This window comes from Opisthocomus hoazin, chromosome 5 (genome assembly GCF_030867145.1).
Source record: "Opisthocomus hoazin isolate bOpiHoa1 chromosome 5, bOpiHoa1.hap1, whole genome shotgun sequence".
Classification (NCBI taxonomy): domain Eukaryota; kingdom Metazoa; phylum Chordata; class Aves; order Opisthocomiformes; family Opisthocomidae; genus Opisthocomus; species Opisthocomus hoazin.
In genome coordinates this window covers 14,344,604-14,371,761 of record NC_134418.1, presented here as the reverse complement: position 1 = coordinate 14,371,761, position 27,158 = coordinate 14,344,604, and the positions used below count along the sequence as shown (strand labels likewise).

The 27,158-nt window shown below is 38.6% G+C and overlaps 1 protein-coding gene across 6 annotated transcripts in view; it reads left to right on the top strand.

The window, feature by feature from the left end:
- WFS1 (wolframin ER transmembrane glycoprotein) overlaps positions 1 to 26,543 on the top strand; it is a 38,487-nt gene extending 11,944 nt beyond the window's left edge. For 5 of the 6 annotated variants that reach the window (XM_075420505.1, XM_075420507.1, XM_075420506.1 and 2 more), the window contains exons 3-8: positions 11,810 to 11,892; positions 16,297 to 16,441; positions 17,274 to 17,444; positions 18,101 to 18,181; positions 22,033 to 22,178; positions 23,863 to 26,543. In XM_075420505.1, coding sequence (XP_075276620.1) covers positions 11,810 to 11,892; positions 16,297 to 16,441; positions 17,274 to 17,444; positions 18,101 to 18,181; positions 22,033 to 22,178; positions 23,863 to 25,671 — 2,435 coding nt within the window. In that variant the 3' untranslated portion in view covers positions 25,672 to 26,543. Of the gene's footprint in view, positions 1 to 10,716; positions 10,820 to 11,809; positions 11,893 to 16,296; positions 16,442 to 17,273; positions 17,445 to 18,100; positions 18,182 to 22,032; positions 22,179 to 23,862 lie in introns of those variants that run through there. The other variant, XM_075420509.1, reaches the window with a different exon arrangement.
- Positions 26,544 to 27,158: the final 615 nt, after the last annotated feature.

Here is a 27,158-nt window from a genome sequence, read left to right as displayed (position 1 = left end):
AAAATTTAATCTAGTTGTTGGAATACAGTCTTCCAATTTAGTTTCCTCCAAAAGGAATCCAGCAGGTGTGTTCCACAGTGCAAACAAAATGCATGAAATGGGAACAGTTGGAAAATTAAAGCACATTCTTTGTCTGAACCCATTCTCTAATGTAATGCGTCTTGCATTTATCAGCAGCAAGAGCTGCTAACTTCTGGAGATACTTTGCAGTGGCTTTGGAGGAAAACATTTGGAAGTGCCTAATACCTGTACATTCGTCTTCAAATAAAACTGCTGCAAATCCCTGTTATGCTACAGTAATCAAGGACAGACTTGAAACTTGTGCTGCTGAAGGGCCCCTTGCAGCAGCAGAAGGCCCACTTCACTGCGAAAGTTAGAAGGTCGGACTGGAAACAGTGAACTGGGAAGTAAAACCAGCCCTTTGCAAAGTCAGTTAATTACTAGCAGTGCGTACTAAGCGAGGTAATAAGGCACCGTGGACTTTTAAAGCAATTGGGGTGGGATGGTAAGCTACTGAACTGCTAGAGTGTTTGTGTGGTGAAGAGCCTAAACTGCAAAATTGCTGAAATTCCACTGAACGTTATGCAGGTTGTTACAATAACTTTAGGTCTTCATCTACAAAAATGTGTGGGCTTGGTGAGGCCTATGATCTCCACTCTTTCTCACATTGCTTTTCTGCAGGTTGTATTTTTCTTTCTTTCTTTTTTTTCTTTTTTTTTTTTTTGGTTGGGAGGTTTAGTAATGATGATTAACAACTGAGAAATGACAAAAAGCTTGTTTGTTTTTAACTCTCTAGTTTTGGAAAGTGTTAGATTTATCTCAGCTCATCCATAAAGGATTTAATCAGAGATGCCTGCATAGAAAAAGGAGCAGGGCTGTCTCATGAGTTGTGTGTAAAATTATTTCAATGACTTTAAATGATCATTGTGCAATAATAGCTATGCTAGGAAGAAATACCTTTTAAGAATAGTTTTCCCTCCACTTTTAAAATTTATAGTCTCTATAATATCATCATTCTTAGTCTTCCACCTACGTGCTTTCTTTTTACTGCTCTCCTGACAATTTACCTTCATTTTGTGGGGGTGAAGAAGTTGTTCTCTTTTCAATTTAATGCTATTTGATGACTTGCAACTGTGGTGTGACTAAGACTGTTATTGTATCTACAACTGCATTGCTGCTCCCAGAGAAAGCAGAGTTGAGTCCTAGACTTCAGCACCTCTGTAAGCAAATGTTATTCCCTTCTCTCCCATCCCTGTTATCACCTTTAAAAATAGCATGCCTGGCAATGTATGCCAATATAAATATTTTTAACTGTTCTTGGGGCAAGTAGGAACATCTTAAGATCTAACCATGGAAGTTGAAGTGCATAGAAGAAAAACATGCAACGTACGCTTAATTGTACCAAGCCCTTCCTTTGCAGTTAAGATAAAAATCCAGGAGGCTTCTGGATGAATGAAATGATTCAACACTCATGGATGAGCAAAGTAGTATCTAAAGTTAATAAAACCATGTATCAAAACAATGAAGTTTGTTGTGCAATATATTTCTCCCTCTCCAGTCAGTTCCTCTGTTTGTGTCATTATATTCTATATGTACATACCATGTTTATGACAGGATGTTTAGTGCCTGCTTTTAAGTGCAGTGTCAGTCTTTCCAGAAACTTTGCTCCTACGTAGGTGCTGCACACAGTACCACTGAACTTTCGGAGCTTGTGGAAAGTGAGTAGGAGGATTTCTCTAGAGATTCAAACTGGCTCCGCTGAACAGTGAGAGCTCAACAGTACAATCCAGTGACACACGAAAGCTGTTAGAACCTACATTTTTTGTTACAAAATGTACAAATCAACTTTTCCTAAAAGCACATTGATAACAGACAATCTGTCTGTGGATGAACAGTTATAAATCTCTTTCCTGAAAGAAGCAAATCGGACCCCTTTCACTCTGGAGAGATGCTTACATGGTATCTTCTAGCAAATGATAAGACTTTTTATTTTGTCATTAATACATGTACGCCTTTGCTCCTAAGTGCACCTGAGATTCTAGAAAGCTTGTTTCATAGTGATAACAAAATCTGTAACAAAAAGCTGTGCACTGTTCCCTGAAAATGTTGAATTTGTTGGATTTTGATAGAATTTACTAGATGTGTGCTTACAGAAGGACCTTTTCCTGCAAAAAATCCTGTGTAATGCTGTATCCAAAATACCATCATACACTTCCAAAAGGTTCTGGAGGTATTATATAGGATGTGACTCCAAAAGAAATACCTTCTGGAGAGATTTTGCAAAAGATGTGTTCTGCTATATCTCTTTCGGTTGATACCCGTGGGCAGGCATGCCCTTAAGCTTTCGTTTTCCTACTTTTTCTTTGACTATTTATTGCTTGAACAAATATGCCTGCATTCTTGTTGTTTGCTTCCTACCTGATGTTTAAAAATTCTTCAGATTTCAACATTGTAAAATTTTGTTCATATTAACAAATAAGCTATTGCTGAGAATCTGCAAGAAAATTATTTCCTAAAGCTAGTGTATTTAATTTATGAATTTCTTAAAGCAGATTAATTGTCTCCTAACATAAATTAACTGCTTCACGTTTGTGACAGGCTGTTATTTCTGATACTTCAGTCACGCTTTGTTTTTGATTTTATTTTTTTTTAGCAGCCCAAAAAGACCGGATGATTACAGTACAGTCCTATCATAGTTTGCAACTGTGTAGTAAGACCTCCACTGACTTCATAAGAAGCTATAACAACAGCTTCTCTTTCTGACTGTACCCCTAGCAAAGGTAAATATTGGAGGAACAGAGAACAAGACTGATGAATGCTGAGGAACAGGAGACAGAATTCCCTTACAGCAGTGGTTTGAGAGTCCCATTCAGTTGGACAGAGCTGAAAGACATCAGTGCTTCAAAGCAGTCTGCAAATAGAGAGTTTTTGCAGGTGGGTTGTCTTTAGCAACTGGGTGCTTGGTTTTTAAGAAGCCAAACGATGCTTTTTCTCTTTTAGTTATTTTTAGCTTTATTCTGCAGAAGGCATTGAAATCCAGGGGACAGAACAGATTTTGGGGCCCTTAAATGCAAACTGAGGATGAAAAATAAATTTTAAAAAATGACTGGCTTCCAACACACTGATTTTCTTTGTGGATGTTTATGGTAATAATTAAGGTGATACGCATCCTTTCTTTGTGCCACCTAACTTCCTTTGGGACAGGATTTATGGAGTGGTTTTGAGCTGTTACTGGCTGTTTCTTTTTCAAGCTGATCCAGTGCTGGGTTAGATAGCTACAGTTTATGTTAAATTCTAGTTTCCCTATGTGGCACAGAGTGCATTTGTAACTGAACTTCATGATGATAGAACGGTTAGACTATATCTGCAAGTACTACTGACGCACTTTCATTATCTTAGTATTAAGTATGGGATAAGCTTTACGTGTTGCACTTCAGAGACGTGATTTTGTGGAATTCTTTAGACATAGAAGATAAAAATCCAGCTCATCATAATGAAAGTTATGGAAGAGGCCTTTTCAAATACAGTAACTAATCCCCTGTCTTTTCTGTGTTGTGTCTGTCCCCACCTACACATTTATTTGTTCAGCTTACCTTGCGGAGCACAGTGGGGAGGGGTGGAGATGAGCAGCAAACATAGGCTATTCATACTAGTATCCTCTCAAAGTAAAACCAAGTCGTTTTCTTTGTAATTCAGACCATACGTACTTTCAGATTCAATTACAGTACGGCCTTCTTGCTAAAGGAGTAAAGTGATATACTCCTGAAGCTTCAAGTACAGTGCTGTGCAGTGTGACACAGATCAGTTGAGATGTCAGTATGCTTCGTGGTATATGGAGATTTTGTTCACATGTGGGAGAAAATATAATGTCAAAGAAGACATTCTTCCCTCCTCACTCCCACCCCAGTGATTTAGCTGGTGGAAAGACCTGTGGATGAAAGCTTGTTCCATACTACTCTTCATCAAACATGTAAATTACTCTTGTCAGTTAATAACGTGGAGCTGAGGGAAATACTTGACATCCTGTGACTTCTTGTAAGTACAAAACTTGCTTTAAGTAGCGAGCTTACTGGATAAAGCTAATGAAAATACGAAGCGCTGTTTTTCTTCCTCTGGATGCCATCCAGCTTTGTCTTCTCTCCTACCTGAACACTGGCTCGCAGAAGTTGCTATCGACATTCATTACTAATATTAGAGAACCTGAATGGTGGCAGACTTTTTCAGGTTCAATATCTTTGTTATCTTTTTCGCGAGATTCCTTTACACTGTTAATTACAGCGTGACTGTTAGAGCCAGCGAGCTTTTTCTAAATGCAGTGCTAGTGCTGTCCTTGATTTTATGCATATTTCACTGAGATGTTAAAGGTGTTCAATGGCACCTGTTTCATTCTCAGAATGTTGTCCTTTAGCATCTTGCAGCATGGAGACTTCCTTGCTCAAAGGTGAGATCTTTGATAGTGCTTTCTGGGTTTTTTATTCTACCCTTGGTTGGTCCAGTTGCTTTTTAAACTCTCATAAATATTTGGCATTGGCCAAGTACTTTTAACCTCTTGACTGCTTGGGATGGTTGATGCCCTGTGGTTTTGGGATTTGATAAGATACTGAATAGTGTCTCTGTTTACCTTCTCCATTTTGCAAATTGTTCTTGTGACTTCTATCATCATTCTCAGTTTCTTCTCCAGATTAAAAAGCCATGATAATATTGTCTTACTGGCACTGAACTGCTTTTCTTTCTTTGTTTAACACAACAGTATATTACAACTCCAGCTTTTACTCCTGGAGTGGTAATAGTTTGGAGCTTATCACTGTATACACTGGTAAGGTGGCTGCTTCTTGTTTTGCATTTACTGCATTTCATCTGGCCTTTTATCACTTAATCATTCAGTCATGAAATTCTGCAGGGTTTGTGATTTTTACTTCGTGTGGTTTTGGGTTGAGGTTTTTTTTTGGGGGGGGGGGTGGTGGTGTTGTCAGTCATCTGTTTTGAGGTCTTTTTTTTTTTGGCCTGAATAACACAGACTCATCAACACACTTTCCTTATTTTCCCTCTTTTCATTCACACATAAATACATTGAATTATGTAGGCCTTATTGTATATGTCTGTGTGTCTAAACTGATAATGCGAGCTGTGCATTTCTATTCTTTGTTCCTTATTTCTTAATTTCTTACTTTACCCATGTAGCAGCCTACATTAGAATTTGTTTAGAGACGTCTGTGAGAATCCTTACTCACTGCCTTTGGAGACAGAAATGAGCTGGATCTGCCTGTCCTCCAACCCTCTGAATCCTTCAGGGATGTCTTGTGTCAAATCTTTTTACACAAGATCTGCTGATTTTTACCCAATGTATCTTTTTTTTTTTTTCCCCCCTCCACAGAGTTATGGTGGGTTTTTTTTTTTTCCTTCTACGTATTTGCCTTATATGGATATCAGATTTCCTGGTCTGTGTTACCACAGATAGCTCTGGTATCATACCTGCAGATTTCCATTTCTCAGTTTTCAGTGAGAGGTTACACACTGCAGTATATAATTCAATATAACACTTGGGTAAACAACTAAGAGACACTACAGTTGTGAACACAATTAAAAGAAATCGTAGTTTCTCTTTAAAAAAAAAGATGTTTGAGACTGCTGCACAGGAGCTTCTCAACACTATTCCCAGGCGGGGAGAAAAGCACCATGTTTTAGTAGATCTCTTTTACTGATGCCGTCTCTTGTTTTTGCCCTTAAACTGTCAGTGGGCCCCACAGTCTGCTGAGCTTGCCGCTCCTCAAGTCCTTGAAAAGGCGTAAAATGGAGTAATAGATTCTGCATTGACTTGTTCTCCAGACCTTTTTCTCTTGATCTATCATGGTATATGTTTTAAATTTGTTTTTTCTATTTTTCTTTGTTTTGGCATGACCTTAACTTTGCAAGGATGCATTCTTATTTCTAAGAACTTTCTTTCTCCTCTTCCTTTTTTTTTTTTTTTTTTTAATCTGGCTTTGCTTTTAAATACATCTGTAGCAGATTTTTTTGCTCCTGACACTCCTATCTGCGTACTAAATCTAACATGCTGTTGCAGAGTGACTCACTAACCTCTTAAACTGGGTTCTGTGCACTGCTCAATTAGAAACAAAAATTGTTTTCTGTCTTTTGGTTTTCTGACTAGTTACTTCATGAAGTTATTGATTAAACGTATCTAAAATCTTATATTGATGTCATTCTTGAATGTGATACTTTCTGGGAGGTAGTTGAGGTCATTATTGCTTTTTTCTGGCGTTTTTGCTGCTCTGATTTTTCTTGGTGTGTCTTAGTCATGTTTATTCAAAGAAGAGAGCAAGGAAACTGCATTTAAAATCCTGTATTTAAAAATAAAATTTGCAAGGTCAGTTGTGAGATTGAGTGCTTATCATTTCTTGGCTCCCTTTGCTGGGCCACCTTGATAGCAATTTGCACTTGTGGCAACTGTCAGATCTTCTTGTGAAATGGTGAAAATGTGTATGTGCTTTTCTAGGAGTGTGTTTGGTGAGCTTGGAAGTGTGTTACCACTGCCTGGGACTGAACGTATCGGATGTACTGTGCATACACTGAACTCTTCCTGACTATTTTCAGTCACTTCAGGAACACTCGCTCTACTAATAAAATGGGAAGGCCAACCCAGAAATCTTGTTTCATATCTTGTCATCTCACATCCTTTATTCTCCCCAACACATGGGTTTTTCCTCCTCCTCCTGCACACCCCTGTCACTTTTTTTTCTGAGCCCAAATGAATGTTTGTAGTCGTGCTCATATAAAGTGTGTATGCCATACAGGTTTCCTTCATACACTTCGTGTGGGTGTTGCTTAATACATTAATCTTTTGTTCAGCAGAGTTTCCACGCACCTTTAATATTCACTTGTAAAACCTGTAATTTCTTTTAAACTTATATATTTCAAATGAATACTTTGTCTTCATTATTGCTTCCTGTGTGGGAAATTGCTTTAACTGCTTTCAGTTTTCCTTTTCTCCTGATCTCATTAGGTTTCCACTGTTGAAAGCACTGGGAAGTGCCTGACCTGTGTTTGTGTAAAAATTGATCTATTGTGCCTGATGATAGAACTGTCTGGTGACTGGCCCCCGGTAACTGCGTGAACAAAGAAGATCTTAGGCTCAAAAGGCATGAAAGCTTGTGACCCTTTAAAATACCACTTTGTGGCTTTGATATTCCTTGGTCATGGACTTTCTCCTCTTGGAGAACTAGAAAATTCAGGTGCTGTAGCTGTGACCCAAATGGGGGGAAGAGCAAGCTGTGTGCACCTGGCCTGGGGGTGATGGTAGCACGCAAGGTGCTGAAGCTCCCTTGTCTGGGTAAATCCACTCTGCTGAGAGCTTTCATACGTTTGTGTTGGTAGGAAAGTAAATCAACAAATACTTTTATTATTCACTATGCACTCTGTTGACTCTTTCTGCATGAAATAACTCTAATGGATTTTTTTCTTTTTTTTTTTTCTTTTTTTTTTTCTTTTTTTTTTTTTTTTTCTTTTTTTTAAGGAAGGCAGTGATTCCTGGTGGTTAGAAGGGCATTTAAAAAATTGAGGTTGTTTTATGTTGTGGTTGGGTGTGTAAGATCCACTTTGTGTGTGTGTATGTACAACTAAAGAGCTTTCCTTTCATGTAAAGATTATTATTTATGTGCCTTGAAATATTTTAGAAGGCCTGCGTGTGCTGAAATGAATAGTAAACTTCCATTTAAGTCTGTAGCAGCAAAGCTGGGCTCAAAATTGAAATCTTGCTTTATATAGTCAATGTGCAAAGCAATGTGTAAAGTTTCAGAAAGTAAATAGTAGTCTTTAGTTTTCATCAGCTTGTTTATGACCTAGCTATGTAAACAGCTGTGTTTAGACTTCTGCATTATGAATATTTTTTTTCTGGAGTTGTAAAATGTGCCTGTTATTAATAAACAGAAATGACTGCAGTAATGCTTTGATAGCACTTTTGAGGTCTATCAGCTAATAATACGCAGCTTTAGCTTAGTCTTCTAAATGCTGTATATGCCTGTGAAATGCATACAAGCCTTATCAATGTCATTGTATTGAGTCTTTTTTAGTAAGTGCTTTAATAAAATAGGTTTTAAGTGACAGCTTTAACCTGTTAAATGAAAAGCCTGAATTTCAGAAGTCGATATTTCTTGACATAAACACAGCAGATTTTTTCTTTTTTTCCCCTCCACTTTTTTTTTCTTTCCTCATTTTTTGAGTGGAGCTGAGAAAACTAAAAGGACACCATATCGTAAAAAAAAAATAATAAAAATAAAACATTAACATTGTATTAATAATGTAATTGTTTCAATATCCACTGAATAACTTGTGTAGAGTGACCTGCCTGTGTGAAGGCAGAATTAACTTGTTTTCTAAATTAGGAACTGAACCACAGAGTAGCCTGATGATGAACTGAGGTTTACACAGGGTCTTGGTAGCAGGGTAGGGACTACAGTGAAGTATGAAGTACTAACCACCCTTCCATGCCTCTGTCCAGTCTTAATTTGTTTTTTATATGAATGCTGCGTGCCAAGTAAAACTTGTGTATTTTCACTTGTCTGCTTTCATTTGAATGACTGCAGTGCTTGTGAACCTTGAATAACTGATAGACTTCATTGGCTTACATAAATGCACCTGACACACAACAGCTAGTGAAGTCTATTTTAATTGTCATAAAAGATACATGAAGTATTGCAAGATGAATGTTCCTCTCTTCTGTAAATTTTTATATTCAAGACAGTAAAATGTGACATTAAATAGACATGAGTTTTTAGCAAAGCTGGAAAATAAAAGCTTCAACTGACAGCATTTCCATTGCAGTACTTTTATGTGGGAGGAATACGCATCAAGACATTTTCTGACTAAAAACACACTTAAGAATAAGGGTGATAAATTGCAGATCACCACTTTTTATGGTAAGTGCATTTATTCTTGTATTCTAGTGTTGAGCTGAATTGAAAGAAAGTGTGTGTTGTCCATCCTTGTTCCAAACACACTTTGATTGTGTTTTGGACCTTTTACCTTCAGAGACAGACCTAAATACTTTATGAGAAAGTAAATTGAAATGGCAGCCATGAACCTTGAGTTGTGCATGCTGTATCCTTTTACTTATCCTCTTGCTTATCCTTTAAGCAAAGGAAAAATAGTTATGGGAACACTATGATACTAAAGCTATTCAAAATTTATCACCAAAACACTCCACAACCTGCTATTCTGCCCTTGCCCTACAACTACAGAGCCAACTCACAGACATAATTTTAATTAACTATATTTTATTTATATTTATAGGTCACATGAGAGTACATAGAAGTGACAACTGTGCAGGAGGGATTGGGCAGTAGGTTGAAAATGACAGCAGAAAGCATTTTTTCCCCTGGCAGTCAGCTCTGTTAGAACAAACATTTCAACAAGTTTGACTGCAGTACCAGCACGTTTTATTTTCTTTCCTAAATGAAGGTGGTAGTTGGACCAGAAGGCTGCACATTTTAATTTTGCTCTCCCCCTCAATCTTTGCAAAGAACATTATTTACATGTTAATCTGCAATGTGATTACAGTAAAGCAACTACATCCTGGTGCTGAAGAAGCAAAATGGGGATGCTTTACAACTTTCTATTGTAATAAGTGTTCTTATTTAACAGACATTCATCTGAGCAAGAGATGGAAGGGGCCAGAGCCATGCCATGCTCCTGTGTGTGCGAAGTGGAGCAAGACAGAAAGGAAGCCACCTTGCCTGTATAAGCTGCGAGAGAACCACTCTGCTTGTTAGGGCTTATATCAGTTTAGCAAACTGCTTTCTGTGGTTTGCTTTTTTTTGTGTGCGTATGTGTGTGTAAATTCCACTTAATTATCTAACACTAACTTCTGAAAGGTGCCTCCTCTGTTGTTTTATCTAGAATATCAGCAAAATATTTGTGGTGGTCTCTTCTCAGCATGTAGAAAACCCTGAGCAGAAAAAAATCCATAGCCAAGACTGTTGCTGCTGAAATTTTAATGCAAAATAAGTTAATGGATGTGAAAGCACAGGAAGAAACACAAGAGTACTGCCTTGCCCAACTATTTTTCGTTTGGATGGGGTGGATGGGTGAATATTATGTTCATTTCAAACAATGTGCTCTTTCCTGTAACTGCTTGTTTATTGTAAGCAGCACGCCCCTGAGTGATGTCTGTTGGTGTGAGTGGTGCCATCTGGAAAACAGGCTTCTGACTTGTTTAGAGTTCAGTCCTGTTGGTTATATATCAGGGCGAGGAGATTAAGTGGTTAATTTTGCTGGGATGGTGTTTGCCTAGTTTACAATAATATTTTTACAGTTTTCTGAAAAGACCGAGTACTAAATGAAACTTATTTTTCATTGTGTGCCTTGTTTAGCCAGACAACATGTTATAATCTGGCATTAGTATTTTTCCAAGTGGAGCTTGGCAGGCAGAACTGTGGCATGGTGAAGGAGAAAACTTACTTCGCGGTTTGCTCTTGTTAAAATACATCCATTTTAATGAAAGCGTTGGCTTGTAGCCTGTTCTTGTTTGGAAATAGTCCCAGTACCAGGGATGTTAAAGAATGTAAGTAGCCCTATTCTTTGGGAGATTATTTGGAATCGGGTTTATTTCTTCCTTCCTCCCACCTTTTGAAAAAGAGCTGATACTAAATAGCACCTCAGCTAGCGGGGCTGCTTACCAGCTTCTCGCGCTGTTGCTGCCCAAATTAGGGAGAGGCTGAAATTTGTGACTTTGAGCGGATGCCAGACAGCGTCTCTCAGTTGGTTCCCTACATTTGGAAACGGCTTCTGTTCTCATTCCTGTACTTTCTCGTGCTGACTGCCCTTGGTACGTAGCTACTGAGTGTCATGATGGGTTCGGTGGGCTTGCGGGGTAATGTGGTATGTATGGGTCAAGCTTTGGCACTTGATCAATTTGGACCTTCCTTTCTACCTACTGTTTTAGGTTGACCGGTAGAGCTGTGATTCTGAATGAGTGTCTGTTGTCCTTTCTTACACTGACTCCACTTGTAGCATACAAGTTGTATTCATTTTCCTCTGTAAATTTCTTCCAAACTAATTTATGAGAAGTCATCTCATATAAAGTAGCAATTCTGGCCTTTGTCAGCTTTTCCATTAAGGTTATTCTTCATTGATCCAGTAGCACGCAGCATGATGTTGTTTACAAACACTGGATGTCAGATAAAGCTCTCAAGATTTTTCTTTATGTTTGACTGATGGAGCAATATGATGCTTTTGAAGAAAAAAAATGGTGATGTCTGTATGTGTACATTAGATAGGAAAGGAGAAAAAATTAGGTGCAAGTGTGGAATTGGACACAAAGCAGTGGAGTTTATAACAGTGTAATCATTGTTAGTTTCTGTGTACTCCAGAGGCTGAGGAGCTGAACTTTCAAATATACTGGACTTCTTTTAAAGGCTTGGTTAATTTTTTCAGAACTCTTGGCTACTAAGTAAGTCTGCCAGGTGAAAGACTCAAGTGCTTTCAAGAATAAAAATAGTAATAGTACAAAAGCTGATCCATACTGTATGTTTTACATGTGCTCATATTTATCATAATGAATATTCTTCTATTGAGAAATTCTGCGAAAGTAAATGAGAAGCTGTGTCATCCTGTGGCAGGTACCAAATAACAAGTAACGGTGAATATGCTGGAGTACAACGCTGAGATGAGTGTAAATACTGTGATGAGAATTCATTTCTTCTGTTCTTGCGAAACACTCGTATTTTTTATAATTCTTCAACCACATACAGCAATGATTTATAAATACTTTCAAATATTGCTAGTAAACAATTTTCTTTATCACATGAATTTACAGAGGCCATGAAGGAAGAACCTGAAGTGCTCTTTGAGGAACTTCTTGAGAGGGCCAAAGCTGGAGAACCAAAAGCACAGACAGAGGTAATGTTATGTGTTCTTTGTCCAGTCTTGTTTGCTCTTAATTCCAAAAATAGCACTGCCTGCTGTAGAACTGTTGTCTCTTCTTTAGTTGAACTGTATCTGTCTTGGTCTTGAACTGTTCAAAGAAAGGTGATGCCAGATGGTTTTTCTGCCTTGAGAAATGCTGCCTGCTTGGGAGTGTTACTGGTTTCAGGTCCAAATCTTGAGTAAACTTTTAGGACACATATGAAAAAGGGAAGGATAGGCTGAGAGCACAGAGAAGGTACAGAACTGCTTTTGCCTTTTTTTTTTTTTTTTTTTTTGAAATTTATAAAATGTGCCGAAGAGTTACTTGTGGAATGGTGCAGACAGGGACTATTAAATGCTGTTTGGGTTTAATTTTGCCATTGGAACAGAACTAAGTGCTCATCTAAATGAGTTATCTAAGCTTGGACTGTTGGGTCAGCCCTTCCCTCTATACAAAGACAGCAGGACTCTTAGGCTGGACTCTGTGTAAGAAACTGCCATTGAGGTGCTTTAGCAGGAACGGAGGTTGATTGACGTTTTGCACTTACACCATTTCTCTGTTGAATTCATGGAATGGTTTGGTTCGGAAGGGACTTTATAGATCATCTGATTCCAACCCCCCTGCCATGGGCAGGGACACCTTCCACTAGACCAGGTTGCTCAAAGCTCTGTCCAGCCTGGCCTTGAACACTGCCAGGGAGGGGGCAGCCACAGCCTCTCTGGGCAACCTGTTAACATATTTTAGAAAAGAAGCCTCTCCTCCTTTATTGAAATTAGCTATGTTTAGCTGTGTAATGGCAGATAGAATTGAATTAATACTGGCAGTTCTGTCCCTGTATGTGTTAGCACTTTAGGTGTCCCTTAGGTTTTAGAAAAATTGTACGAGTTTTCTGCTGCGTTCCATTGTCTGGTGTATGGTCTAACTGGTCTAGTATAAATAGCTTAGAATTGTTTAGAAATGTTTTAATTTGTGGTGAATTTGGGTAGAGTTTTACTTGAGCATTATTTTGCAGCTTCAGCTTTGATGGAAAAAGCGAGTAGTTATAGTCTGCTACATGCTCACTGGTGGTTTGGTTTTTTTTCCCCAAGGATCACTACTCTTTTTGCAAATAAAAATAAAAAGGTCAGGATGGGAAAGAAATCCTTTTAAAGCTTGTAAAAAATACAGCAATGCCAGGCTCGCTCCACACTTCACCTCAGCTTGTTTGAGGGACAGGCTGTCCTTGGAGTTGTAACCCAAGACAGGAACAAATTCCTCACCTTTGAAACAGCCGACGGCTTTGCGGAGGATGAAGTTTTAGCATTGACAGGATTGCTGCTGTAAAATCCACATTTGGCTCTATTCTTCCACACGAAAGAAAGCAAACCCCATAAATACTCTGTCAGGATATAACTTCCAGTTGAGTAAGAAATACCTTATGTAATCCAAGCCTATGATGTTTGCATATGTTTGTATATAAAGAACATTTTTTTCTCTCTCAATTTTTTCCACTTTCTTTCCCTTTCTTTAGTTCTTTAGCTGTGTACACTTTCTATTCCCACACAATAATAGGATTCTTGTCGTAAAGAGATCCAGCATACAATTTTGCTTCAGTATTCACTCAGGATGAATTGACTGTGTGAAAAGGAAACCCTAAATACAGTCGTTTCTCTTCTGTGCAATCAAATTTCTTGTGACTTGTGGAAAGAGAATTAATTTTAGTTTTTAAAACCCTAAAAAATATATATTCTTTATTGTTGAGTATGCCCCTTTAGAATCAGTTAGAAAAATCCATTTATTTTTCTTACCTTTGTAGGTGTATGAATGAGAAGAAGCTGAGATGGCACCGTTGTGCTGTTTGCTAATAATTACAGAGTCAAACACAGGAAATCGCTTGGTTCACTGGCTTGCAGTTGTTACTATGAGTTTATTCAAAAATAACCCTGCAATGACTATGGAAATAAATGCACTCTGAGTAGCTGTCAACCTGTATTACCATAGCTTTATGTAGTTTCTTTATTGCGAAGTAACTGTACAGCAGTTGTGTAAATGAGACACCCACAGCTGGAATTCTGTCATGGAGAAAAGGCAGCTGAGCGTCTTCAACCAGAGGAGCTCTGCAAGGGGATTGCTTGAGATAACTCCTTGGTTATTAAGCCCACAGGTGAAAGCAGCCTTTGCAGAAGGACACTAAGCTGTTACCAACCATGACTTCATTTCACAGTTTTAGCTCATGGGTAAGAGAGAAACCCTGATGGCTTAAATGACAAATCTGAGGGTAATGCGTTTTCCCACCAGTCCTTCCTCCCAGTACTACAGGCCAGAGCTTTGCAGCCATCTTCAGGTGGTTCCGTGCTGGAGCTTTGCTACAACAGTGAGAGGTGGCTGTTGCACGGGGCTTCTTCAGAGAGAGCTGGTAGACCTCCCAGTAGGATTTCATGGAAAGCCTTCATGTTTGTTATAGGACCTGGAGGTGTTGTGGGGGTTTTTTGCTACCAAAACTTTTAATGTACACAGAAGCTTGTATTTCTGTAATCAAAGTAAAGGGAAAATATGTTCTGGTTGCTCGGATTTTAGGGGTGGGTTCTGTGGGGTTTTTTGTAGGGGGTAGATGATTAAACCTTAATGCTGAATAAAAAAAAAAAAAAAACAAACCTGAAAACATTCCCTCCAGAAAACCCACAAACAATACAGAAAAACCCCACAGTCAAGGCAGAAAAGCACTTCTGTCATAAAACAGGTGTTATGCTGTTGTTGTGCTTGTGCGGTAGCCTCGTAGAATATGACTGATTCCTAAATCTGCCAGTTTGTGTTGCAATACGAGTGTCTGGGTCCAAGAGATCGTTACAAACCTAGAAGAGCTGCATCTACTACTCTTGAAGCTTTGCTCAAAATCTTAATGGCTATAAATACAAACATGCTCAAAAAACAGCTAGATAGAGGATGTTATTTACCATGTAACTTGGTCAAGCAGTTCCTTTCTGAAATAAATAAATAAATCTGCAGTTGGAGATAAATTACCAGGCAATTTCTGAAACTTTTTTTTTTCTTTTCTGTTTTATGTACTGTTTTCTTGGTCTGCCACTATATCTGTGCACTGCTTGTTGAACTCTGGCATGATGTAATCATTATTTAGTTCTGAGTTTTGGATTACTTTGTCCAATTTTTTTTTTTTGTATGCTTTTGGATAGCTCGACTGTGTATGTACTATGGGTTTAATTACTATGATGTCTAGCCCATAATTATCTATGTAGAAGTTGTTGGAGGACCTGTGTAGGTATATGAAACTGATTGCAAGACTGGAGACATAACCTTTAGCAGAAGAAAAAGGTCTTTTTAATGATATCAGTGTGTTTAATCTACATGGGAAAAATGTGAATTATTAATATTTCAAAGGTATTTCTTTAGTCACCTTTAGTGGTAATATCAAAGGCAAAGCTTCAGAGAAAACTGTCGAACAGGGTTTTTTTTTTTCAATAGATAATACTGAGAATTATGGAGCTATACCCTTAAGGCATTGTGTTAATTACTCGTAGAATGTAGCTGTAGTAACAGTGGGGAGAGAGGGAGTGCAGTGACCCAAGCAAAAGCATTTCCCAGTTTCTTCAGGCATGTGGATAAGATGTCCGGTAGTTTTGGCCACTTTCTGCCATTTAACATTTTTTTGCCTTGTGGTATTATAAGCAGAAGTGTTTCATGCTGTTGCATAAGTATTTTTACTAATATATTACCATATATTTCAATTTTATAGAAGGAATAAAGGTGTTTTTGTTCTTATCTGTAAAACAATAATACAGGCATCTGCTCTGTAATTTCTATAATCCTAAATAGGAGGATTTTTACAGGCTGTATCACTGAAATTGCTTGATGCTTAAACAGTATTAGTTTTATTCCATTCACTAATTAATCATGAGTTTGTTTTGACCTTCTGTGGCTAAACTGCTATGAGTTGGGAAGTTCATTGCTGAAGCCTCCTTCCATGTCAGGGCCCTTTATCGATAACTTAACTTCATATGAATGTCACGAGCACCAGGTTATTACGCTGAATTTTTGTGTTTTTAAAATCAGGCTAGCAGTGTTGTCTGACCATTGTTATAGCAGGAAAAAAATCCAAGAAAACGTTTAACACTGGGAGCTTTATGTGATCCTGCTAGATGCCTGAAGACCAACAGCAACGAATTCATTGACCTGGCCAAATGTGTTGCGATTCCGTCTTGCTTCCAGCTTGGGAAGCTGATCTTTCTCTGTAGAAGACTGACTTACAGCTCTGTTCTGTAGTGCTAGGAGCAAATGTTTTGACCTTTTGTTCAGAGAGAATTTCTTCTAGCAGAGTTCCAGAGGGTGGGAGGAGGGAGACAAAGAGAGAGAGTGGAGTATGTTTCAGTAATTAAAGGAATTCTGTTCCCCACTTATTCTAGGTGGGGAAACACTTCTTAAGATTAGCAGAAGAGGAGGATGAAGAACTTAACAATTGCAGTGCGGTTGACTGGTTTATCCTTGCTGCTAAGCAAGGTCGAAGAGAAGCTGTCAAACTGTTGCGTAGATGCCTGGCAGACAGAAGAGGTAGGGATTCTCTGAGACTTTTTGCTTGCACTTCCTACTTCATTTGAAATAATACTATATACATTTTAACTCTGAAAAGAGGCATTAAAATAAGATGGGAATGTTCATGGCAAAATTATGTGAGCAGTTGCTGACAGCATGTTCAAATAGGTAATTTTAAAAGCATTAATTACTGATTCCGCTCATAAAAGCTTTTATAGTAATTATTTGCCTGAATTCCTTCATGGAATTCATGCTCATTCTTCCCCTTCTTACCTTTCTTTGAAGCTTCTTTTCTTTGACCACGAAGGTCATATATAACCATCCTGCATATCTGCTGTTGTTTCATTCTTTTGCCACTCTACAACTTCTTCCCTAATTGGTCTTTTCTGTTGTCTTCTCCCACTTCAAGATTCACATCTTCCTTCATGCTACTTCCCACACTTGGAATGGTCTCCTTTCATCTACCAACTGTCTGAACTCTAATTTGAAGCAAAACAAGAAACAACAACAAAAAAAAAAGCCTTTCATTAAATTCTTGCTGCCTTTTACATGTCATCCATGCATATGTGCACCACCTTTTGCATGAACTACTGTCCTTATAAAGCTGAAGCAAGACATAAGGATAAAGCGTGTCTTGCGCAGTCTAAAAGTACAGTTTAAACTTAAGTAATGCGATTAGGTTTTGATAAGCAATGGACACAGCAGTGCATTTGAGCAATTTGCAGAGGTGGTCAAGATGCAAATGAAACATTGAGGAGTTTCAGACTAAACTGAGAAAAACAAATAGCAAATCTGTCATTTCTTCATGGGTGTGGGCAAATAGTATCTAATGTATTTTTGTTTTCTTGAGGCATCACTTCTGAGAACGAGCAAGAAGTGAAAAAATTATCATCTGAGACTGATTTGGAGAGAGCTGTGAGGAAAGCTGCCTTAGTCATGTACTGGAAATTAAACCCAAAAAAGAAGAAGCAATTAGCAGTTTCTGAACTACTGGAAAATGTTGGGCAAGTTGACAATGAAGGTTTGTTTATGAACTGGTTTATGGTATTGATAAAATACAGACTTACAGCCAGAATACATCTAGAAACATAAAGGGCTTTATAAACAATCAATTTTGAGACAAAAGTAAATGTATGATCTACTTAAGAAAAATTAACAGTGTTAATGACTCATAACTCCTTTTAATAACTGTGTTCTCTGCACCAATAAAGGTAGTTCAGAAGGGCCTGCCAACTCTTGCTGTAGGTTGTGATTCAATTAAGCACTCATACAGATCACAAAATATTAAAAATATCTTCATTTAACACTTGCTGTCCTTGGAAAATAGATCTCTTATGGCTTTGCTGTGTTTTAACTTCCCCCCCCCCCCATCAGTCATTGTGATGATACTTCACTAGATATTTCAATTTACAAACCCAGTTTTCAAGACGCCTGGCTCACTCCGCTGTTACGGCAGTATGTGTTAGCCATGTCAATGCTGTTCCCTTTTCTAGTATAGTAATGTGAATATGGAAAGCCATATAGCCACTTCTTACCCGTTTACATGTACATTTGTCTTTTCCTGACTTTGAAGAAATACTGTTCTCCAAATATTGCAGCTTAAAGAACATTCCAGTTATTGTTTGATCACTTTAATCGACTGCTTTGACTTTCCATAAACTTTTGTTATTGAACCAGATGGTGAGAAGCAACCTGGCCCAGTCCCAAAGTCGGTGCAGAAGCAGAGAAGAATGCTGGAGCGATTAGTGAGCAGCGAATGTGAGTGCATGCTGCTGCTTTCAATCTTTGCCTGTGGTTCTGGTTTCTATTTTGTTTTGCTAAGCATTTGGTGCTGTCAAGAGTAAGAATGTATAGCAAGCTTGGACAGCTATAGGCTGGTAGTGTCAATTTGTTATATGTGCAAGGTAAATAACCGATCTGCATGTGAACTCAGAAGAGATAACCATTACAGTCGACTTGTCAGTGGTTAGTATACTAAGAGGAGTTTGCATGCTATTTGTCATTTTTATGTTCTTGCCCTTTCAGCACTTACAAGTCCATTCAGCAAAAAATTTTTTGCAATTTCGATATTTTTTTTTTTCAGTTCTGCACTGTGGTAAGCTTTCTGATTACAGTAAGGTAATCAATTATGCAAACATTTAATGCAGACTGATCCCTCATTCTATTTGCCTTGCTCCTGTTTGCCTTCCCTTATAATTAATGTTTGTCTTTTCGTATTTGTTCAAGATTGATATAGGAAAGATGCATGAAGATAGACTTGTCATAACCTAGAAGCAGTTTGGTTCATGTAGTGGGGAGAATTAAACCACTCAACACACATGGCATTAGACTTGTAAACCCAAGTCTGTGAGTTGTGTAAGGTATGGTGCGGATGGGGGCTGGACTTGAAATAAAGTTCTCCCTAGCCCTGCATACCTCAGAAATGCTGCTATGCTGCTGGGCCGTCAGGAGGAAAGTCAAATTGTTAAATTAAGAAAATGCATTATAAACAATGCAGTATGTGTAGCTTTTCAAGAACACTGTCTAACATAAGGTTAATCATTGTTAATCATTGTTGGGAAAACATTTTCTTGAAATGCAGTAGGTCAAATGAAATAGTTCATGTGCAATCTAGATCAGTTATTGAAGACTACTTTTAAATGTCGCAAAGCGTGTTACTTGCTAATAGATCTGTAGCTGAGAATACGTGTAACTAAGGCATCATTTGGGGATTAGTGAGCCAAATCTGGGGATTTGCAGGTTTAAACTCCGTGAAAGATTAGATTTACATTTCATTAGGTCAGTTTGGCCTTTACCTTCAGGGATTGTGTTCATTACGCAGGTGACTTCTGAAAACAACATTCCTAAGAAGAGTAAAACTATTGCAGTTTTATGTTAACTTCCACAGAAGTGTAAGAGGAGGAGGGATGTGTGCCTGTGTATGTGTGTGAGGGAGTAGATGATGGGAGAAATTGTATTTTGGAGGCGAAGCTTCTGATCCTATCAAAACTTCAGTGAGAGTGGGTCAGCTGTTCTTGTGACTAGTTTGCCACTTCTGAAAAGCTAGAAATAGTCCTTCAAGGATACGACTGTTGTGTTTCATGTTCTGGTCGAGGTATCGTAACGCAGGTGTGTCTGGGTTCATTGGAGCTATGCTGCATTGGTGCCTGGTGGACGGCGCTAGCGTTCTTTCCATCCTTTAGCTGAACTGGCACATGCTGATAGAGCGTGAGTGCAAAGCGAGTCATTTTGTTCTGGATTCTTCAGTAATTCAGAGAGTGTCAGAAAAGGAACTGGCAAATTTTAATTTTTTTTTTTTAAGGCTTAAATGGCAGATAAAATAACAGGAGAGTAAATGAACCTACATGTAAGCGTAGGCAGAAATTGATGTGCATATTTTTCTTTTTCTACGGCGAATGGGGGAGGCAGGGGAATTTGTCATAACCAAATTGAAGGAAAAAAAAATCTATGAATAATAAAGTACAATCTACAACATACGCTTTTTATATCAATTTAAGAGACACTTGGGTGACAAAATACTAATAACATTTAAAACCAAGAAGTTTTCATCAAACACTGAAAGTAGGAGTTAAGCTGTTACCTCTTCTCTAGAGAGCTTTTATCTTTTCATGGGTGCACAAGACAGCTGTTACTCTCCAGCGTTTACTTCTCTGATGCACTGAGCTTCTCTGTATAGCTTGCCAGTAGGAGATTCTTCCTTCAGTTTTAATACCTTGCCAGTACTTGGAAGATAACGTTGAAGTCAGATACGTGTTCGCAGATATCTGATCTGTGGTGTCCTTAGCAGAGGTATAAATGGAAGGTCAGAGCTGACATTGTCAATGGACAGTTGTTGCGTGCCTGAGAGTATACATGCCATTATGTTTGGTAGGCCATCCAAATATAGCAAGTTAATAACCCCTTCCCGTTTAGGATGTCCCGTGATCCTGTGAAAGTACTGTTAAGGAATTTTTGTGAGGTTCTAACTATGTCTGCTTGCTGATTCCACACCAACAAGACTATCTTATCACAGTGTGTTTTGTTCCAATAGGACAATAAATTTAGATGGCATATTTGGTATTAGGCTTGATCTGTACCCCACCGAAGACAGCTAAGGAGTCTCACTTATTTCTTTGTGCAAGCGATGTCACCTTACAGTCTGTGGATGATAAGAATCGTTAGCAAAAATAAATCCTTCCTTGTTTCTTGGGAGGCATGCCAGATGGTATTTGGTGGGACGTACGGGTTCATGCAGTGAGAGGGGGAAAAAAATAGTCCAAGCAAAAGCCAACATCCATGTTGTGAGATTAAAGCTAAAGATGGATTGTGAGCTGCTGTTTTTCTATTGAACTCTTTTAACACCCCTCTTTCTGTAGCAGGTATCTCGACATAAATGCTTTATTTTGTTCTGTATGTACACCGTTTTCAGTATTAAATACTAATACGTTGGTGTATAACTCCTGTAAATGTAGCATTTTTTAAAAACTGAAAAACTAATAGACTCAAATCCACTAGTCCTCTGATTTTAAATTTAGTGAAGCAATTCAGTTTTCTGTCGCTTTAAAATTTCAAACTAGTATTAAGCAGGCCAGCTTTCATATCTTTGTATCAACTGACTGGCTAAACTTACTGTGTAGGAGGCATGTTACAGATTTTTGTCATTCAGAAGTCTTTCATATCTACAGCAATGTCATTTGCTTTAGTGTATGGAAAAAACTTGCTGTTAATTATCCTCCTTTACAAACGGCATCAAGCTTGTCTACCATAGAAACTAGCTAATCCACGCTGATGTAAGGAACTGGCTGTGGAAAGAGTTTGAAGCTGTGTATAAATCATACTCTGTCTTGCAGCATCCCTAGAGTTTTTGGAAGTAACTACTTGCCTCCCTTCTACTTGCAGGAGTGAATAAGGATCTTCCAGGGCTAAGTGATAAATCTTGAATCTGTGTACAACTGAGCAAAGTATATTTTATTGCTAGTTATCTGTTTTAGATCACAGTTGATATAGTTTGGGGGAGGCCCTTTGTATAGCCATGTAGCTTATTAAATTAATACACTGCAAGTATTCTACATGTAGTCTTGTAGGTACAAATAATTGGGTATTTCCCATAATTATGTGTCTGACTTCTGAACTCAGAAAAATGACTGTTAAATGCCAAATCAGTAGTCAGTTTTTCAGTTAATAACATACAGATAATTCGTTACTGTTCTTGTACAATTCTTTCTTTTCAGTTTGGCTGCTAGTTAAAGGTTTCTCTCAAGAAGTTACCAGAGATATAATAGCTTGTAGTTTAAAACTGTGACCTGATCCAGTAGTCTTTTTTTTTCCTTGGAATACTTGCAGATAAGCTACATTCGCTCACTCTGTTCTCCTGCGTGCTGGTATAATGAACTTACCTGCTGTTCTGACAAGATTTAGAGTAGTTGTATGTTGCTGGCACAAGCAGCATACTGTTTTCAGCACAGATCTCAGATCAAGTTGCAAGGTAAGCCTGTGTTATGGGTAGTTCAGTTCTTGAAGCCCAGAGTAGATCTTCTTTAGTAGCAGGAAAGAAAATTAACATTCCGACTCATAATCAGTGTGATGTTGTAGTGATAGTATTTACTCAACCTCTTCATTTTATCTTTCAGCCAAAAAATTTATTGCTTTAGATGACTTTGTTGAAATTACCAAGAAATACGCAAAGGGAATCATCCCATCTAACCTGATTATGCAGGAAGAGGAAGATGATGAATTGGCAGGGAAGACTCCTGAAGAGTTACCCCTGCGACTGAAGGTACGAAGCCGGTGCTGCACAGGTTATGTTGAAGGGCTCTTAACTTACACATTTCAGACAAGACAGAGGTGACTTGCACTTGACTCTCAAAGCTGATGTTTAGTCTGTATAGGTCAGTACATGAACTGTTGCTATAATTTCTTTTTGGACTTGACTTCATATATATGTTTACGATTTCATCTATGTGAACCTTAAATATAAGAGAAAGGGATAATGGTTTTCCCTTGAAGAGAGCAATCTACCCATGTTACATCTCAGTGAGGATTTGAGTGTCCCTATCATAACTGCCATATTTTTATTATAGATGTTATTACATGCTTTGTATCTTTCTTATTTAAACAGGAGCAAGGAGGTGGGGAAAACTATCCATAGCTTTGAGGAGTGGAAAGGTTCTGTTATGAAGGAATTCAAGAATAGTGGAACTTGCTGTTAATGGTTTTCCATACCGATACTTCTCTAGGTAGTGAAAGAAGGGAGAATTAAGGTGCATGCATTTGATACTGGTATAAATTTCAAGCAAGGTAGGGGTTTCTAGCTGCTGACGTGAGAGATTTTGTTGTAATTATTGCCATGTTGTTGTCCATTATCATGTGGTAGGGCTGAAGAAAAAAAAGGGAGGGTGGAGGGGGAGGATGATCTCTTTCCAGCGTTTTGAATAACTAATAATCTGAAAGAGATGCATTTAGAAACAAGAACAGGAGTACCTTCGCTAATAAATAGGCTTATGCCCAAGTCATTGTTTGTGTTGCCCCCAGTTCATCACAACACATAGATCTTTGCTGAAGCATTCTTGGCCTTTCCCTTGAATGAATTAATATAAAAGCATGAGTTCTGGGAAAACATAAAAGCTATCTCTTTATGGGGGAAGGAGGATTGTTTGCAGTATCTAATGTGCATATGCAATATTTAAATATGTGTTTGGAAAATCCTGTACCTTTCTATTGATTGTATGCAAAGCGTGTGGCTGGTCATAGGGAGAGGATTCGATCCAGCAGTTCCTCTGTTGTCTGGTGACTGTGGTGGAAAATGCCACGTAAGATAGGTGTAATTTTAAGATCCTGTACAGTTACTGTTGTGGAATTAAAAGAATCCCTAAATATGTAGTAATTGTAGTTAAAAGTATTTTCGCTGCTTACAAACCAGATTTTCACAGCTGCATCCCTAGATGCTTGGGAGGAATTGTTTTAAAGATAAACCACAGCTGTAAAGAATTCCTCTAAGTGCATATGAATTATATGCACTGCTTCCTGTAGTTTATATGCATATCAGTATGCATAGCATAATGCTTGTAGGGCAGTGGCAGAGTTAAGTGCTTTAAAGCTACAGTACTCACAGCTCGAGTAACGACTGAAGATAGTGCAGGACTGCAGCTATATACAGTATGGAGTTAGTGGAGCAGAATATTTGACTAGGAAGCCATTTAATTATGTGTGTCAAAGGTAATGAAATACAGCTTTACTGAAAACAAAATCGCCTCTGAGCTTCATCTGACTAAATTAATCAAAATAGAGGTAATAATATCAGACAAAGTAATCTCATTTTATTGGCAACATTCTTCTGCAATATAAATCTTTTCATGTCAGCTGAGGTTAGACAAATGACTGGTGCTGCTTCAGCTAAGAATATCTGTGATGTAAAGATACAAAACTGCTCATTAATTAAATGCTTCTTTCTCTCTTTCCAGGTTGTAAAATATCCACTTCATGCCATTATGGAAATTAAAGAATACCTTATAGATATTGCATCAAAGGCAGGAATGCATTGGCTGTCTACCATTGTTCCAACACACCATATCAATGCTCTCATCTTTTTCTTCATCATCAGTAATCTGACAATTGATTTTTTTGCCTTCGTTATTCCGTTAGTCATATTCTATTTGTCCTTCATTTCTATGGTGATTTGCACACTCAAAGTTTTTCAGGACAGTAAGGCTTGGGAAAACTTCCGTGCTTTGACTGACTTACTGCTTCGTTTTGAACCAAATCTAGATGTTGAGCAAGCTGAGGTGAACTTTGGATGGAATCACTTAGAGCCGTACATTTATTTTTTACTCTCGGTATTCTTTGTCATTTTTTCCTTCCCTATAGCAAGCAAAGACTGTATACCATGCTCAGAGTTAGCTACTGTCTCAGTTTTCTTCACAGTGACAAGTTACATGAGCTTAAGCACATGTGCAGAACCTTACACACGAAGAGCACTGATGACCGAGATAGCAGCAGGTTGCTTATCCCTATTGCAGGTGTTACCTGGGAATTTTGGCTTCTTGAAATTCCTAGGTAAAACCTTCTTTACTGTTCCTGTAGGCCATTTCTTTGTGATAAATGTAAGCATCCCATGCCTTCTGTTTTTGTACTTGTTCTATCTTTTCTTTAGAATGGCACAACTGCGGAATTTTAAAGGCACCTACTGCTACCTGGTCCCGTATCTGGTCTGCTTTATGTGGTGCGAACTCTCTGTGGTCATTCTGCAGGAGTCCTCTGGCATCGGGCTCGTTCGTGCATCAATCGGTTACTTTCTGTTCCTCTTTGCGCTCCCGGTGCTGGGTGTAGGCATTGCGCTGATGTGTCTTATCCATTTCATTAAGTGGTTTGTGTCTCTGGAGCTCCTGAAGATTGTAGTGACCCTGGCTTTGTGCACTGTCCCTCTGCTCTTCCGGTGGTGGACAAAAGTTAACTTCTCTGTAGTTGGAATGGTTAAATCCCTGACTCGAAGCTCGATTGTGAAACTCATTCTGGTGTGGATTACAGCTGTGGTGTTGTTCTGTTGGTTCTATGTGTATCGATCAGAGGGAATGAAAGTTTACAACTCTACCTTGACATGGAATCAGTATGCTTTCCTCTGCGGACCCCGGTCGTGGAAGGAGACGAACATGGCACGTACTCAGATCCTGTGTAGTCACCTGGAAGGACACAGAGTGACGTGGACTGGGCGGTTCAAATATGTGCGTGTGACAGAAATCGACAATAGTGCAGAATCTGCAATAAATATGCTTCCATTTTTTATTGGCGATTGGATGAGGTGCTTGTATGGTGAAACCTACCCTCTTTGTGACCCCAAAAATGTTACACTGGAGGAGGAGGAATTGTGTCGTCTCAAGTATTTGACAAAGCATAACTGCCACATGAAAATGTTTGATCGGTACAAATTTGAAATAACTGTGGGCATGCCTTTCAGTAACAAAAATGGAACCAAGGCTATAGAGGAAGATGATATAACCAAAGATATTGTGCTGAAAGCAAGCAATGAGTTTAAAAAAGTGTTGTTGAACTTAAGGCAAGGAAGTATAATTGAATTCAGCACAATTCTGGAGGGTCGTCTTGGCAGTAAATGGCCTGTCTTTGAACTGAAAGCAATCACTTGCTTGAATTGCATGTCTAAGCTCTTACCTGCAGGGAGGCACGTGAAAATAGAGCATGACTGGAGGAGCACAGTGCATAAAGCCATTAAATTTGCTTTTGATTTTTTCTTCTTCCCATTCCTGTCAGCTGTATAATGAGCTCTGATATTGGTTCAGTGGTATCTTAAGTGTACACTGCATTTACACTACCAAAGGTTTGGCTTCTTAAAAGGTTAAAAAAAAAAAAAAAAAAACCACCACCTTGCTGTAGCAATGCTCGAACTGTATGCTGATGTAGAGCATTGGTTGAGTTTTCTAAGTGTACACACTGTATCCTGACTTTAAACCCCGTATGACTGAAGGAGTATCTACTAGATTAATATTATAAATGAATGAAGAGGATTGCTGCTGACTAATTGCATGGAGACAATTTTGTCCAAAATGGATATATATTTGCCTGTGGTACAACACTAGATGCATTCACTTGCTCGATGTTAAAAGCACTTTACTCTTTAAATATTCATAACGTGCCCATTTGTATTTTCACAGGTATGGTTTAGAATAGATGACAACAGCTTATGTTGCATATATTGCTTATATTTATTTTGTGTTTTGTAGAAAAAAGTGATCTTATAGTCAGTACTGGTGGTGATAGCTGCATACAGAACTCATTGTTTCCCCATTTTTCCAGAAGATAGTGACTTCAGTGTTTTTTGAAAGGGCACACCAATTCACACCCCAGCAAGGTCATAAAAAGTCCTCAAGCTTCCGTTTTGCAGTAAATATTCTGTACAAAATATGCTATTTGTTCTGATTGGTAGCTATGTATATGACACTAAGGTATAGTCCTTGCTGGGGTGTGAAAGTCAAGCACCAGAGAGTAAGGCTGGTGTTGAGATGGTACCAGTAACGGACAAGCAAAAGCAACTGAAAATAGTATCTAAAAGTCTACAGTGGAAACTGAAATAGTGTGTTGGTGTAATGATTTATATTGTGCAAATAAATACAAAATACAAACTTAAATGAAACGGGTACAACATTTGTCATTGTGCTTTGACATTGTGATCGGTTGTGTGTGTTGTGCTGATCACAGCTTTCACTGAAGAATACAATTTAGAATGTTTAAAACATTCTGATGTGAGGTACTTGAAAATTGTACTTCATGTTATTTAAAGCTGTCAGTAAAATCTGAGTATGCCAGGTGAAGGTTTTGTAGCTGTGTAATCAACACGTACTGCTTACCTCTGCTTTTGTGGTGATGTAGGACCTTTTTTGACCCCTGGATGACTCTGTTTCACAGACACATCAGGCCATTTCCCTGACCACGCCACAGATCCCACGTTAGATTCTTTTTTGCCTTTGCATATCAGTCATCACAGGGGGCGGGGAGCAGTGTTACAAGTGAAAACTCTTGACAGAGAAGGGGGAAATTTTGGGGGGGAAGAGGCGTTTGGCTGCGCCCCAGGCCTGGGCACCCTCTTGAGCGTCGTCCCAGGCTGCAGCTGGGAAGAAGCCGAAGGGGACGGCAGCAGGCAGGCTGCCCTGGTCGCAGGCAGCGAGCCAAGTCTGGCGTCGCAGAGCTGAAGCCTCCACCACCCAAAGCCACGTAGTCCTGTTGGAGCCCGTCAGAAAATCTGTGCAAT